Genomic DNA, 14230 nt, shown 5'->3' with positions numbered 1-14230 from the left:
AACGCCAGCGGGACAGCAAGATATGGAGTTCGTGGTGTAGGGCCAGTTCGTAGGTAGGTATCATGGTCGCAGGCAGGATTAAAAAATTTAAATAAAAGAGGATTTCAATGTGGTCCATTTTTTAGGGTTCCGTAGCGAAAATGGCAAAAACGGAACCCTTATAGTTTCGCCATGTCTGTCTGTGTCCGTCTGTCTGTCTGTCCGTCCGCGGCTTTAGGTACTCAGGGACTATCAATGCTAGAAAGCTGTAATTTTGCACGTAGATATACCTATGAAAACTATGCCGACAAAATGGTACAATGAAAAATTAAAAAAAAATTTTTTTGAGGGTACCTCCCATAGACGTAAAGTAGGGGTGTTTTTTTTTCTCATCCAACCCTATAGTGTGGGGTTTCGTTGGATAGGTCTTTTAAAACCATTTGGGGTTTGCTAAGACGATTGCTTAGACGATTTGAATTGCTAAGATTGCTAGGTCTAGATATGGCAACAGAAATAAAACAACTGGTTATAAATATATGTATATTGTGTAAGCTGGGCGTCCGACGCCCGCGCCGCCATCAACGGCGCTCGCCGTGCGCGGACGACTTCGCGCGCTGGATCTTCTTCAGCAGAATCTGAAGACAACACAGGAATGTTCACAGACAAGCAAGCAATACCGTCTTTACGTAACATAAGGGCATACGGGGCACGTGCCCAGGGCCTCTCAGCCCATGGAGCTCTCGAAACTAAAAAAAAAAAGAAACCGGGCAAGTGCGAGTCGGACTCGCGCACCGAGGGTTCCGTACACATTTATAGGTATGTAAACGGGAATCGTGTTTTGAAGATATTTCTCGCTATTTCCGAATGTGTGCAGAGCCCTACTGTTAACCTTACTGTTATGTACGCAGTGTGGGGTCAGATTATATTGGTCATTGATATTAAAAGACAGACATAAAAAATCAAGATTTTCTAGTTGGTTGTGTTATAATAGCTACCTTCATACCAAATTTCAAGATTCTGAGTTCACGGGAAGTACCCTGTAGGTTTTGATTCCCTTGCGAGTTTCGAAAATTTGCGGAAATTTGTGGCATAACGGCTGTATCTTTTGATTGCGTTGACTTAGAAGTTTGATTTTTTCAGGGCTTCAAGGGACTGCAGATTTAAGTATTCGATATCAATTTCAGCTTGATACGTCCACGCGTTCCTGAGAAAAAGGGTCTTGACAGACGGACGGACGGACAACAAAGTGATCCTATAAGGGTTCCGTTTTTTCCTTTTGAGGTAGGTACGGAACCCTAAAAAGGGTTAAACTATAATATTCACTCTCTTTATACTGCTATGTAGACTGTATGTTGGTCAAATGTATCTATTCTTGGAAGAGCGGGGTCTCCTGACACAGGTGCCTTACTGTACCTACTAGGAGGTCTCACTTAACCAATGTAATGTAACAGTTATATCAATAAAGCATTATTATTATTATTCCCTTTATTTATTTACTTTATTTAGTTTAGGTTTATACAATAAGTATATAAAGTAAAATACTTACAAAAAAGTACAAACAAAAAATAATGTAAAAACCTAACCTAGTTTGCCGCCGGTGGCCGGGCAGGGCCCAAGCTACCGGTGGTCAGGGCCGCAGAGTGAGGAACCTCCGGACGATGCGTGCCGTGTCCAGAAGTACCGCCTTCTGTATCTGGCCCTTGATCCAGCCATCTAGCGAGAGCCTCTTGAGATGTTGGTCGAGACTCTTCGCTATTAGACCGTTTGCCGAAACAACTATCGGGACAATGATCGTCGAGTCAACATCCCACATAGCGGTCACCTCGTGAGCCAAGTCAAGGTACTTGCTGAGTTTGTCCTTCTCGGCCTTCACGAGGTTCTCGTCATGTGGGATGGTGATGTCGACGAGCACTGCCTGGCATTTTGATCGATCTGTCAGCACGATATCAGGCTTATTAGCTACCACGTGGCACGACCATTTTCGAGAACTGGCGCAGGGGTAGGGGTAGTAATATAGTACGGTACCTCGGAGTCTACAAGGCCGTATCGAAGAGCGAGTTGCTGGTGGATAATCCTGGCTACTAAGTTATGTCTGTGCAAATACTCACCGTTATTATTATTATTATTTAATTAGGTACCATCAGCCAAATATGTGGTCTACCACCCTAAAGTTGATAATAGTTTGCATGTCATAAGACAATAATGCCAATAGACGTTTATGTCAACTTGAAAGTTCGACTTTAGCGACATATTCATTGGATAGGAACTTGTTTAAAAAGTGATAGACCACTTATTTGGCTGATGGTACCAAAAGGGCCCCAAGCTCTTGTGTGCCTTAGGACCCCCAGCATGGCCTAAGTCCACTGTTTCCACTGTGAATCTGCGGCTTAACCAGGTGATTATGACTTATTGACTTTGCAGTAATCTAAAGATGTGGATTACTGCTATCAAGTTCTATGTAACTTTAGAACGCCATCTGGTTTTCGCCGAGCAAAGTTTTTTGCGCTGAGCAAAGTTTTGTCAAGACCCAGTAGAGAAACAGCAGGCGTTAGGAATTAATAGCTTTAAAAAAACAAACTAAAATGTGGTCTATTTTTCTTTAACTACTGCTTCTTCAGTGCAGCAGCGAGGCAGCTTGGGAGATTTCTTGGTGTTGCAAAAGGTCAGTAGCTTATGCGATTGCAGGACTAGATGTAACTGACGTGTGCCATACGGCAAAGGGACGTGTAGTGCAATTAAACCAGGTGTTAGACTCGAGAGGTAGTATGGTGAACGGTTGTGTTGCTCTGAGGATGAACTCAGATTGAGTTCGAAACGTGTAGTGTGGTGCGGTGGTAGCGATAGTTGGGTTTGTGTGATTTGTGTGAGTTCTTACAGTGCGGAGGTGGAGGAGCATTAACACACATTTGTTGCATAGATAAGTACCTTACATGGCTATAAGGTCGCGGGTGAGCAACTAACAGTTTATTGTTGATTGATATGGACCTCCGCAAAGTAACGCCTGATTCAATAAAATACAAAAATAAAACTATATTTACCATGGCACATGTCTGGTGCCATTTTAGTCAAGCATGTCACCATGTCCCATATGTGGCACACTATACAAACCGTGATACAAAAAAAAACTAAAGTTACCATGTTATCGTGGTCGATTTTTTTCTGCTGCTGCTTTCTCAGCACAGCGGCAGCAGGCACCGGTCTCCTTGGAGGTTCGTGGGATGGTATGGAAGTCTTCTTAGTGTTGCGGGCAGTCAGTATCTTGTTTAACAGTATGTGGTTGTGCCGTTCGATCTCGCGCAGGCGTTCGTTTGTGAACGACATGTTCACGCGGCGGGTTGGCGGGGGGCATGTTGAACTGTAAGGTAGGTTAACATACATGCTTAGTTTGTGGCATAGCCCTATGTTGTTCAGATGATATATAAATAAATAAATAAAAATACAGATAAAGATGGATTTTGCAAAATTCCCATTGGATGGAGAGTTCTCACCAGAGCCTAAGCTGGTCTAAAAGTGTTTTAAATTTTAGGGAATCCAGAATATTTTAAGCAGATGGTTAGGCTAGCTTGAGTGCACAGTACAACTCATAAACTTGTAAGCAAAAGTTTGAACACAACTCTATTGTTAGCGGAGTAGAAGCATGTTCAGATATTTTTGATCAAATTTTTGCCCACAAGTTTATAAACTCAACTGTACACCGCAACACAGCCCATAGAATAAATACCTTAAACTAACATACCTACATATAATCAATAAAAACAATATTAAAACTAATTATGTGACAAAATGGCGTGACTCCATTAAGTCAGGACTGTGACACTACATTTTGAGCACCATCCAATATTTAAATGGAGACATTTGTTAAATCCTGAAAAACATTTGAAAGTGCATTCAAACTAGACCAATCATTTGCTGAAATGATACACTTTATTAGTGCAAAAACGCTCTTCAATATAGCTTGAAACAGAAATGCAGATGGGTATAGCAATATATAAAGACAACAGATAGATTATCCAAACAACAAAATGGCATGACCCGGCGGGGGGTAAAAGAAGTATTGGAAGGCAAAGAAAGAGATGGATTGATAACTTCATAAAAACAGCAAGAAAAGACTGAAAGAATATTGCTACTGACAAAGAAAAGTTGAAAAAGATGCAGGAGGCTTTAACCCTTGGGGACCACTAATGTACATAAAAAAAAATCCTTAATTGACAAGATTTCATATTTCTAAAACTACAATTTGATTCGTTTCTCTGTATTCTGTTTGGAAAGAGAAAGACGCTGATATTTTATAATAAAGCTACAATTATTAATTAATTTATTACATTTTTTTTAAGATGTGCTTATTCTAAAAGGGCATAACTCCAAAACTACCACACAATAGATTCATTGCTTTTGTCTCTTAAAAAAAAGATCACGTAAATCTGACATAGATGTTGCATAGAGAAGTTGTCAAAATGATGACAGCTCCTTTTTCTGGTGAAAAAGGCAAAGGAAACATCTATTCTGTCTGTGGTAGTGTTGGCAAATTCAGACATTTTTTCAATTTTTTGTATTTTTTAAATATGGAGAAATCAATTATAATAAATATTTTCCCATATTCAGGAGGCAAAACTCTTTCAATTCCTGTAGTAATTTACAGGTGTTAAAAAAATGAAATCTTGTCAATTGGTGCAACATCAAAATCTTACCTTAATCCTGTAGACCTTCCAGATACTGAGGCAGGAGGTCGACTTGACATTGAAGACTGGCTGAGGCTGTTTGTCTTCTTAACAACATTAGGTTGGCTTCGTACATTGGTGGTACTTTCACTCTTCGGGGAAACTGGCTCCAACTTCAACACCTCTTCTTCGCTCTTGTCTTCCTCAAACTCATCTGAATATGCATCAGCATCATTCTCATTTTCATTGGTCTGTTCCTCGTCTCCTGAAGACTCCTCATAGACACAGGTTTCTATACAAATATTTGAAGGCCGTTGTGCCGGGTCCACAATGCAACCCATCTCAGAAAAATTCTTTGATAATTTGTCCACTTCGTTGTTGTTTTCCTCCGTATATTTCTGTTTGGATGTCATCATTTTAGAATCACCGTGGGAGTAGTCAGTGTCTATGAATTCACTGCGTTTGCTCTTTTCCATCTGTGCTGTGGCTATGGTGCGAAGCGTGCAATTACTGGCCTATGTCTAAAGAAGAAAATAAAAAAATTACTGCATACCTACTTATACAATGTAAATTAAAAGAAATGTTAGCTTGCTGAATACTTAGGCTTAATTATCTATTTATTCAATTTTAGGGAAAGAAATGTGAAGATTAAAGTAAGAAGTAACGTGTTACTTACAAAGTTATATGCACTATGACTATATTGTACTCAATAGGAATTTAGCACACAATAGCTAATAGAACTATTGAACTAAAATTAATAATATCACAAAACTACGAGGCGATTGTATTAAGATTATTAAGCAGAATAAATAACAATTAAATATTACAAAAGAGTAGATTATCTCTAAATATGCCAACGTAATTGTCATAATATTTTTTATTTTCAAAATCTTACAGGTCTGTTCTCTTTGGTTCGATAAAATCAGCCAGTTATTTACAGGTGTATTTGATCTTCGTTTGACAATTTATATTGTAATGTAATTCTGTATCAAAAGTGTTGAAAATCTTTGTGTAAAAGAAATCAATAATTGCACTTGACGACAACCAAACAAAAATCGCGCCGTTTGTTTGGGGGCGAATGACATTTGCGGTTCGTTTTACGTTATTTGAATTAAAGTCTAACTAATCAGTACTCTTTTCGAATTAATTCATGTCCTTTGAGTCAAAGGAAACATGTTAAACTTAGTTTTAGTGCATAATTTACAGAACTATTCTGTTTGACTTAAAGACAACGAAAACCTATCATCAAAATTATATCCAACTAAGTAATACACCTCTCGACCCAAAAAAAGTTTGAAAAGCCTGTCAAAAAACGCTTCTCAGGTTTTGACATTGACATTTCACACAAAAGAATAGATCGGAGTTTTGTTTGAGTAATAATGATTTTTTGATAATATCCTCTGGGAATTAGTTAGATGTTAATAAATTAGCTGCAGAAATGGTTACTATAATAAAGAATCAACTGCTGAAACACCTTTCCAGGTAAATATTCACGACTTTGCATATTGAAATCTGTCGAAACATCGATCATAATAATTGAATTAAAACGTTAGTGATATTTTTGTAGTATATTTGTACAAGTGATAATTGAATTGTTGTTGAATAATAATATGGTTAACATTTGAGACAACCTTTAAGTTCTTGATTAGCAAATAAGTTATCTTCCCTATATATTTAACTGCAGGCGCCCACCTGTGCCATATACCTACCTATCTATGAATCTGTATTTTGGAAAACCCCATAGCGTGTCGGTGAGTCTTAAAATAATAACAACTAGTCACGGCATGAAAACAATATTTATATTGTTAATTTTGGCTCATTGTCAAACAACAGATATAAAGTAATTCAAAAAAAAAGTTTTTATTTTCCTTTTAGACTTGGTTTAAATGTGCAATCTATGCTGGACACAATTATAAAACACTTCTGTTTATGGAGATAACATTTGGCATATTTGCTTTTATTATTATTACTTATTAAGTTACTTGTATAACTAACTGAAAACTCATAAAAGCTATTTTTTTTATTCTACATACTATCCTTTAAAACTTTATTAAATTGTTACTGTATACATGTAGGTAAACAAGAAACATACTGTGTGCAGTTTTTAAATTGAATTCTATGCCAACGGTAATCTAATATCAACAGAATTTGTTGATGGCAAATAATTTGTGCTCAATTAAAGTACCTTCACTTCACTATAGGTTATTGGTTAGACACACTTATGATAATGTATGACTAGATGCATTTCAAGATTCTTTTGTGAGTTTAAACCTTGTTACAATAACATAAGGTTACTTTTCTTTGCATAATTTCAGCATCTGTTGGGTTTTCTCAGGGTTCGAAAATATCCGATATTTATTATAAATATCAAAATATCTGATATTTATGATATATATCAAAGGTTTGATATATATCCATTTGTATGAAAGCCATATTATGTTTCTGTGCTTTATCAATTACTTTCTTTGTAAAAAATAATAGAATAAACGTAACAAAAACTTACTCATTTGTAACAAAAAAATTCTGACACGGCTGTCGCCATTAACGCCGGCAAAGGTATTGCCATTAATAAATTAGAACTTACTATTAAGGAGTATCTTTTAACTACTCCAATGCCATCTACATTTTTGAAGTAGAAATACAGTAAAGAAGGCCAAAAACTAGCCAAAAATTACTTAATAATATAAAAATTTTAAACCAATTTTTGTACTGACATATATCATAAAAAACATTTGATATATATTGGATATATATCCTCGAACCCTGGGTTTTCTATAGAGGAACAATATTATATGAACTTCCAACTTATTATCATCAACAGGTTTACAAAAAATCTGTCACCGGAGCAGATCTCGCTATCAGCGTTACGGGGCTCTGGGGAGCTCCAGGACCTGACCCTCGATGAGGATCTGCTGACAGACTTGCTGGAGCTACCCGGCTGGTTGCGGCTGACTTCTGCCAGCTGCAACAAAGCCACATTCAGGATACAATGGACGAAGCTGAAGACAGTGCCTATTGTATTGGTAAGTTTAGAGCATTGAATCGCAACTTTGACCACCACCCCTAACGAGCTTCCCCTTTTTTGTTTTTTACTTACTAAGTCTAAAACATTGGCAAATCAAACTAGACAGAGAGAATAGCCTACTCTTCAGGAGAGAGAAGTGTGCTCAATAGAGTACCCTTAATAAAATCAATTGAATGTTTATTTATTCTAGCGTAGCATAGAATAGAGGGTTCTGTGAACCATGTTGAGAAACCATAATTTAGCATTTCCATTTTCGTTAGAGGCAAGTGTCGCCCCCCCCCCCCCCCGCCTCTCTATATGCTAAACCGTTGGCTTGAATAATGTGAAAAAAAATCATAATGATAGTATATGTAATGAATTTTGGAATACTCAGAGAGCCCCAGGTTTGTACCAACTATTCTCTGCTTCAGAGGACACAGGTCAAACCACTACGCTACCAAGTGTGTACAGTCAAAACCATTTATCGCGACACTATAACGACGTGTCAGATTTCACAACCAAGAAATCCAAGAATGATAGGACACGATGTTATATACCAAAATAATTCTGGTTATAACGACCGACCGTGTTTAACAACCAAATATTGCTGTCTCTTTGATGCCATTATAAACGAGTTTGATAATGTTTCATATCTCAGATATTGTATCTTTACCACGAAATAATTTAAAAGTTTACGAGTTACGAGTCCAGCCCTCATCCGGGCCGCGTAATACATACGCACGGCACGCCCTTAACGAGTTAGTTGACAAAACTTAATATTTACACAATATTGTACTGAACCGTACAGTGCGCTTAGCCCGACACGCACTTTCTCGTTTTTTCTTTTATTTAACGTGTCACTCTCTGGACAATGACCGAAATCCCGAGTAAAGTTCTTTCTCAGGAATGTTCTAGTTTTGTAAATTATTAGATTAGATTTTTTTATTACCTATGTACTCGTATGTATGTACATACATACATACAGGCTGATCCGAAGTATTAAATTGTAAATCAGTCATTTCTCCGGACTGTTAATACGGGAACTATGGCGTTTGGTACAGGTTTTGTACAGTCGAGAGCATAAATATCTATACAGCCATAGAGTCATTATATCTATAGGTACATAGACCTTATGGTTAGTGGCATAAAGGTGTATACATCGACACGTCGCACCGTAACATACTTAGATCGACATCTATGTGCCGTAAGGTACGATGGGTGTATAGATATTTTTGAAGCCTTGGTAACGTAATATTTATGCCCTTGATTGTACAAAGGTTAGAAATACCCTAATGATTAGGGCCTAATCAATGCATTCTATTTATCTTTGTCCAGAAGGTAGACACGTAGATTTCCTCTATTCTATGTCATGAGAAGACCATATCGGTGTTTGTAGTTCTTAAATGCAATTTAATAGATGAAGTCATTATTTTACAGCGCGGGCTCCATTCCATTTATAGTTCAGTAAATTTTACTGCATGTGCCTTTATAGCAGGGGTGGCCAACCGGTCGGTCACGTTCACGGAACTATTCATAAGAGGAATAGAAATTTAATCGTTCCAGTGCGAATAGTAACTAATAACAATACTTAACTGTTATTCAGCGTTTTTAAGACTTTTTTTTTATTCGACTGGATGGCAAACGAGCAACTGGGTCTCCTGATGGTAAGTGATCACCACCGCCCATAAACATCTGAAAGAGAGGCCGGAGACCTAGAGACCGGCTGTCTTACTCTCCACGCCGAAACACAACAGTGCAAGCACTGCTGCTTCACGGCAGGATTGGCGAGCAAGGTGGTGGTAGCAATCCGGGCGGACCTTGCACAAGGTCCTACCACCTGCTTGCTTTTTAATGCACCTGTTTGTTTGCCACCGGTTTGTTTCTCTCCTTACCGTTTTGTTAAATATTAAAATAGATGATGCTTAAAAGCCATTCTTACGTAAGATTTGGGCATCTCTACGGCTAAAACTGGTTTTTTTCCTAAAATAGAGCTATCGATTGTTCGGCCCCGAAAACTCCCATCCCGAAATAATAAATACAATGAAGAAGAAAAATATAAATTACTTATGATATTTATGATTATTGATCTAAATAATCCTATTCTAAAACCGGATAAAATCTTACGTGCTCTTGTATAGGGGGTAGGGAAAGTCGAAAATTATCAAAACCATGTGGGTGGACTAGAGTCGACAGAGTGTAATCGCAAACAGTAAGTAGATACTGCTTTGTACAGTGGTTATAAAATATTTTTATTACTTCTTATCTGGCTAAGTTTAGTAGTCTGGAAAACATTAGTCGTAGGTTTAAGAGGATAACTTCGTGAATCACTCGAGTACCGTTCAATGTTCAACAATGACAATTGAAAGATAAAACTTGGCGACGAATAGTTCGCAAATTATAAAAATTAACTGTCTGGAAAACAATTTGGTTTATTTCGCCGAGAAATTAAGGCTTGGAGGTGGTGCAGGGGCACAACACGCGTCCGGACTGGCCAAGACCGGGGTTCGATTCCCGGCTCCCAGTATTTCTTTTCTGGTTTTTTCAACGTGTTCTAAGTAATAGTGGAAACCGTGTTTTTCTTGATTTCGAATTAAGTTTTTGACTAAATATAAATATCTTTTGGCTGGCTCTAAAGGCGCAGCTAAAGCCGGGGGCCAAACTAAAAGTCCCATTTTCGACGGGTCATCAACGTTTCCGTTTTTAGGGTCCGTAGCTCAGTCGGCAAAAAAGATCTTTTTGGTAGTATACGAGTATATTTCGTTGTAAAAATGTTTCTATGTCGCAAATTTTTATAATATTTGGTAGGTAATTCTTTAAATACTGGCTCTTAAATTTCATATAATTGTCTATCTTAAGACGGAAACGGTGATAAAATTGTTTTGCTTGGTTAAATATAACTTACGTCCACTTGCAGGCTTTTTAATCTAGGTTTAAGTGGTCTTAAGTCCTGTCAGATCCATACAAGAACTGTCAGTTTAAGCCTTAAATCACGATTTAAAAAAGCCTACAAGAAAGCCCTTAATTAGATTATCAATTATCATTTCTCAGAAAAAAATATATCATAACACCTGTCGCCCAATACAAAATTACCATAAAATTCATATCTGTTGCTGTACAGTCGAACAATTGATCTATGTACCAGCGTGGAAACTTTTAATTATCAATTTCGCTATGATTGCCTTGACAAAAATATGGGATGTCAACATGACATTAGGAGCACAAATGTCCACCCTGGTAAGTGATTCCTTTTGTTGGACTGACATAAAATAGGGCATTGGCTTACATATTCAGATAACAATGGTAACTCGAGTAGTATGAATCTTAGAAGTGTTCACGCAAGTTACGCGACGTTGAGGTTGAAACCCGAGCCTAAAGTGTGAAGGTCAGGACTCCAGCTACCTGATACATCGTTACCCTTTTGAAAAAAGGGTCGAGTACGGTAGAGAGGTGGCGCTAGGCGTAGGAGACTGGGCCACGGCCTCACGGTCTAAGGAGCCTCGCGCCTCGAAAGTTTCTCGTTTAATTGCTCATTTAAAAATCAAAGTCAAAGTCAAAATATCTTTATTCAATTTAGGCTATAACAAGAACTTATGAATGTCAAAAAAAAACTATCACCGGTTCGGAAAAACCTCTGTTGAGAAGAATCCGGCAAGAAATTCAACGAGGTGTATTTTTTTTTAAAACAGATTTACAATATTATTACGAGTACCTAAATGATATCTATACATCACAAGTATTCAACACAACTTTATTTTTAACACAGTAGATTCGCTATTTGAAGGGACTTTGTTGTGCGTCTGTCAAGATCAAGACCCTTTCAGGAACTCGTGGAGACATCAAGCTGAAATTAATATCAAATACTCAGGTCTGCCAAGTCAGTCCTTCGGTCAAGGAAGATTCACCAGCACCTTAAAACCAAAATCTTCAACCAGTGTATCTTGCCCGTCTTCACTTATGGAATGGAAACCACCACACTGACAGAGAAGTCTGCAGAGAAACTCCGTGTTGCACAGAGAGCAATGGAGAGGTCAAAGCTCGGGATAACTGTCATGCATCGAAAAAGGAATGAGTGGATCAGACGAGTCACAAAAGTTCGAGACGTGGCAGAAGAGATCGAGAGGAATAAGTGGAGATGGGCAGGGCACATTTCCAGGATGATCCACGATCGTTGGGCGAGGCGAACACACGAGTGAAGACCTCGTGGAAACACTCGCAGTAGAGGAAGACCACCAATGAGGTGGAAGGACGATATCTGCCGACAAGCGGGTGGAGGATGGATGCATATGGCTGTCGATCGCCAGGCGTAGAGAAATGGAGAGGAGGCCTATGTCCGAAGACGGACGAACTAAGGGCTGCTATGGATGGATGGACTCAGGTCTGCTCTGGTCTGCTACTTCTTGAAATTTGTCGATCCGAAATGTACAGTCAGCAGCAGAAGTGGATGTGCGGTTACGGTGCTCAAAATGATCTACACACGACTCTACTGCCAAGATGATAAAATAATGAACGACCTGATAATTCATGTACTCGTCTTATTTTAAATTGGTTTTCGTCGTACGTTCAGGGTTGACAATTACAGGTCGCATATTAACCGTACCCGCATATTTCTGCTCCAAGTACTGGTGACATTATTGACGGCCTGTCAGGTAAATTAACGCAAAATGATAACGGAATCTGCCGCGTTAAGTATTCCTCTGATAACGGGCCAGTGAACCGGATAACGCTGATAGGTATATTTAGACGCTCACTGTCTCCGTACCTTTTACGCCTACTTACGCAAAGGCGGGGGACTCCGAAATATGAAATTCGCATCATACCTTCCCTCTTACTCTTGTTTTAGATATTATTAGTGTGAGCGGGTTGGCACGATACGGAGTACGAATTTCTTAGCCTGATATCTTCAGTCCTGTGGGAGGGACACGTCAGAGATTATGTCACAGATTTGTCTCGTAGGACGGGACATATGTCTGCCATAAAGTGCTTTAAGATTAGGTATTTTTTTAACTTTTTTTTAACTTTTATTCGCTCGGCTAGTTGTACATTTATTTGATGGTTACGTCCTACATTATCTAATATCTTTAAACACGCAATTCGTGTACGTATCAATGCTTTGTTATAATAATAGGGATTTGTTTATAAATGTTAATGGCCATTTGCTGAAAAAAAAACCAACATAGTCTTTAGCCCCTTAGCTTAAGTTTAGCTTTTGTTTGACTGGCAAAAGGAAAAATATGTGTCCAATATTTTCTGATATGCAAGTGGCGAGTTGTCGTTTATTGTGGCGTTCTAAGGGGGAGGCCTTTGTCCAGCAGTGGACGTCTTCGGGCTGATGATGATGATGATGATGATTTTCTGATAATCGAACTGACGGACTATATGGAAATAGTAGATTACACATCAAAAGCATAAAACGAGCCATTTTACCCAAGACGTTCATAATTAGCCACCCGATCGTACCGGCGATGGTGGATAGACACGTCGAGGGGAAAATGGGTTTATAATGCTCGAGTTTTACACTCTGCTTTTCACTTAGATTGCGAGGAAATTAAATAGCAACAGTGGAAACAACTATTCACTTTCTATGTACCTTCTACTTTTCATGCATTATTATATAGTTCTATTTTTTAGTATTATTGTTTTATTTTATTATATAAAACTAAAAATCAGTCAAATCAAACTAAATCGATAAAACTTAAAAAATATAATTATAATATAACAATTCATGGAAAATAAAACGGTACCTACATAGAAAGTGAAGAAATTGTTCCCACTGTTGCATTTAATTTTCTCGCAATCTAAGTTAAAAGCCGCGTTTAACCTTTTGAACGCCACGGTCAGCCACAGACGACAAAAAAAAAATCGGAAAATCGCTCCATAGGCGCCACGTAATGCCGACATGGCACTTATGGCACGATTTTCAGCTGTCGCGTTTTGCCGACCGTGGCGGTCAAAGGGTAAAGCTCATTTTCCGCTCGACGTGTCTATCCACCCTCGCCGTACCGGCTATATAACTATACGACTATATAATATATTAACTTCTTGGGTAGAATGGCTCGTTTTATGCTCTTGTTGTACAATCTCCTATTTTTACCCAAAAAACTACCCTATTGTAAGTATATGTTGGTGAAATAAATATCTTGCGAGGTTGCATATTATTTAGACAATTTAATAAGTACTGGTCGTTTTTTCTTTCACTTTTTCCTCTAAAAACGGTGAAGCGCAACTGAGAAGAATCTACTATAATGTATACAAACGACTGGCTATGTTTTTAAGTAATTAAGATATTTCTGAATATATGCCCGAAACTAACTTAAAATAAAAAAGACAACTGGTTTTTCTATAATTTTCACTATATTGATTAACATCTTCGTTATAAATAAATATCACGGGACAATTCACACCAATTGACCTAGTCCCAAAGTAAGCTTAGCTAAGCTTGTGTTATCGGTACTAGTAGTAAATGAATAAATAAATAAATATCACGGGACAACTCACATCAATTGACCTAGTCCCAAAGTAAGCTTAGCAAAGCTTGTGTTATCGGTACTAGTAGTAAATAAATAAATAAATAAATAAATATCACGGGACA

At 38.0% G+C, this 14230-nt stretch overlaps 2 protein-coding genes across 3 annotated transcripts in view; one reads left to right on the top strand and one right to left on the bottom strand.

The window, feature by feature from the left end:
* Positions 1–505: 505 nt before the first annotated feature.
* On the bottom strand, positions 506–5694 carry hmw (hemingway). Of its 2 annotated transcripts, none has more exons than XM_074098711.1 (4): positions 5533–5694; positions 4668–5158; positions 3115–3334; positions 506–614 (listed from the first exon to the last, which is right to left on the bottom strand). In XM_074098711.1, the coding sequence occupies exons 2-4, from the start codon at positions 5111–5113 to the stop codon at positions 558–560; spliced, it is 723 nt and encodes a 240-aa protein (XP_073954812.1). In that variant the 5' UTR covers positions 5114–5158; positions 5533–5694; the 3' UTR covers positions 506–557. The 2 variants fall into 2 exon arrangements, with proteins under 2 accessions (XP_073954812.1, XP_073954811.1); XM_074098710.1 differs by lacking the exon at positions 5533–5694 and adding an exon at positions 5314–5514.
* Positions 5695–5982: 288 nt separating this feature from the next.
* The window catches only part of LOC141435867 (bridge-like lipid transfer protein family member 3B), a 74761-nt gene continuing 66513 nt past the window's right edge, over positions 5983–14230 (top strand). The window contains exons 1-2 of the mRNA XM_074098701.1: positions 5983–6119; positions 7459–7660. Coding sequence (XP_073954802.1) covers positions 6076–6119; positions 7459–7660 — 246 coding nt within the window. The 5' untranslated portion in view covers positions 5983–6075. The remainder of the gene's footprint in view (positions 6120–7458; positions 7661–14230) is intronic.

This window comes from Choristoneura fumiferana, chromosome 15 (genome assembly GCF_025370935.1).
Source record: "Choristoneura fumiferana chromosome 15, NRCan_CFum_1, whole genome shotgun sequence".
NCBI classification, from domain to species: domain Eukaryota; kingdom Metazoa; phylum Arthropoda; class Insecta; order Lepidoptera; family Tortricidae; genus Choristoneura; species Choristoneura fumiferana.
Note: the sequence above shows the minus strand (reverse complement) of the source record. Positions and strands in the feature narration are given on the sequence as shown.